This window comes from Pogona vitticeps, chromosome 4, assembly GCF_051106095.1.
Source record: "Pogona vitticeps strain Pit_001003342236 chromosome 4, PviZW2.1, whole genome shotgun sequence".
Lineage (NCBI taxonomy): Eukaryota > Metazoa > Chordata > Lepidosauria > Squamata > Agamidae > Pogona > Pogona vitticeps.
In genome coordinates, this window is record NC_135786.1 from 68,380,543 (window position 1) to 68,382,987 (window position 2,445).

The 2,445-nt window shown below is 52.6% G+C and overlaps 1 protein-coding gene across 3 annotated transcripts in view; it reads right to left on the reverse strand.

Moving 5' to 3' along the window:
* Positions 1-2,284, reverse strand: part of EPS15 (epidermal growth factor receptor pathway substrate 15) — a 72,969-nt gene extending 70,685 nt beyond the window's left edge. For all 3 annotated transcript variants that reach the window (XM_020788138.3, XM_072997610.2, XM_072997609.2), the window contains exon 1: positions 2,126-2,284. In XM_020788138.3, coding sequence (XP_020643797.3) covers positions 2,126-2,152 — 27 coding nt within the window. In that variant the 5' untranslated portion in view covers positions 2,153-2,284. The remainder of the gene's footprint in view (positions 1-2,125) is intronic.
* Positions 2,285-2,445: the final 161 nt, after the last annotated feature.

Consider the following 2,445-nt stretch of genomic DNA (forward strand, 5'->3'; position numbering starts at 1 on the left):
GTTCCTATCTAAATTGCCATTATATGAATCTATGGAAGATACCTAGTGTGATGAAGTGATGGAACTGGTAAAAATGATCACCTAGCTCAGTAGAGGGCAAAGTGCTGTTTACATAATTAAGCTGTAAACCAGAGGTCCCCAACTCCTGGTCCACGGGTGTGGTGCTGGTCTGTGGCCTGAGCTGGACAGGGCCACGGAGACAGACCTCCCACCCCACCCCCTGCACGCACTCACCCCTGCACAGCTGGTTCACACACGTGCTCCAGCATGCCCGCACAAGCAGCATGCACTGTTTGTGCATGCGCACACTCATTCATTTCCACATGTACATGAGCACGGGGGTGCCTCGCCTTCCCCAGCCAGTCCGTGGGCTGGAAAAGGTTGGGGACCCCTGCTGTAAACCACCCAGAGAGTGCTGTAGCACTACAGGGATGTATATAAGTTGAAACAACAACAGCTAGGACTTGGGAGGACTGGGTTTGAATCCCCATTCAGCTATGAAAGCTCACTGGGGGTGTAGAATTGGTTAAGTCACTCCTTAAATATCTCACTTTCCTTGAAAGCCCCATCAGTTTTGCTATACAGTTGGTTTGAACTTGAGAGCACATATCAAAAAACATATGGAGGGGGGAACTGTGAGGTCAGAAGGAACTGAGATGATCCGTATTTACTGTACTTAGAATGGAGTTCCTCTTAGTCAGGTTTTTAGCTTCAAACTTCACTTTGTCAATGTTTGCTGACACACTGTTATTACTAGTTTAGTAATTTCCATTTAAGTATCCTCTCACTTAACCAGTGCAGAAGTGGAATTAAGTAGTACTCAATTCCTTTTCCAACACACACACATAGAACTGCACTGAACATAGGATAATGACCGAAGCATGAGAATCCAACACCTACAGAAGTTATGAAAATTGTGCTTCCTGTTTATATAGAGAAGACTAATTTGCATTAAAGGAGGTAGCCAAGATGCTGCATCTTCATTCCCCAAACAAGGATCTTTCAATGTATTTACACACTGTTGTTGAAAAGGACTAGTTTCTACACATAAGTGGTTTAAATTACGAACACCAAAGTGGTTTCCCCCTCTCCTTCCAAAAGTTCTATGCTACATCCAGATCTGACCAATGTTGAAGTTGGCTTTTAGCTGGCTTACAGTTATGGTGCAGGAAATAAGAAAAAATTAGTTTTTCTCCCCTCATAACACAATCCTGTATATAAAACACAGCTTTATTCGACTTTACCTGCTCACTACTTAACACACCTCATCTGTTCTGGGATGAGAAAAGACAAGTGCTTGCAGAAGAAGAGAGAAAGGCAGAGGAACAGGAATCAGGGAACGCAACAGCTTAGAATGGCGATGCACCTCTGGAACAGCGGTAGGATGGTAAAAAAAAGGGTCACAGGACCACAGAAAGTGGATTTGGATATGTTAGAGAACGATTCCACCAAGGTAAGTTGTTTTCGATGTAAAAAGGAAAATAAGAAAGTCCAAAGAGGAAGGAACACATGAACGGGTCGGAGATTTTAGGAAGGCTCGGCAAAGGAAAGATGCGTGACAATCTCACGGCTAGACGAGGGACGCGGGGCCACAGCAGAGTTTCCCTGGAGCAACTTCGGGACACATTTTACAGCGGCATAAGTTGGAGTAAGATAACCGCCCGCTTCAGCCGAGAGGTGAAACGGCCTGGAGGAGAGGAGGAGGCACGCACCCGCCGCGGCGGCGTCCCCGTGGACAGGGCGGGAGAGCGGTCGCCCCAGGACCCCAGGAAGCCTCTGGGCAGGAAAGGGGTGACGGGGCAGGCGTTGAGGAGAGAGGGTGGGAGATAGCAGAAGCGGATTTGGGGTGGGCAGAGAGGAACGAGCGGGGCATAAGAGGCTACGGCGGAGCAGCCGCGGGAAGGGGCCAGGCGGAAGCGGAGCGTGTGGGGCTGAAGGGGAGGCGCGGGAAGGAAAGGGCTCCCCGAGAGGGGGCTGGAAGGGTGGAAAAGGACGCACCCCGGTCCTAGACAAGCGCGGGAGGCGAGAAACCCCCCCCCCGGCCGCTCCTCGCGCAGTTTTGTTGGCTGGCTGCCTCTCCTACCGCCCCGGCCGCCCGCTCTCCCAATAAAGGGCCAGCCGTTACCTGTGTCAAGGAGAAATGAGTGGCCATGCTGCTTCCATCATGCACCGGCCGCCCAGGAAGGAAAGCAGCCCGAAAGGCCCACTCGGCCGAGGCAGGCGCTGGCGACCTCCCTCCCGCTCGCCTCGCTCACTCGCTCGGCCCAACTTCAGCAACTTCCCGAGCCGCTCCGAACAGGCCCCGCCTTCCCGCGACGCGCTGCAAATCCTGGCGCCGGATCGGCTCTCGGCCGCTCTTCTCGACCGGAGCCACCTCTCTCGACCGCTGAACTCGGCCTCAGAGCGCCGCCCGCTCGTCTGGGCCGAGCGATCTGGCGGCCAGGA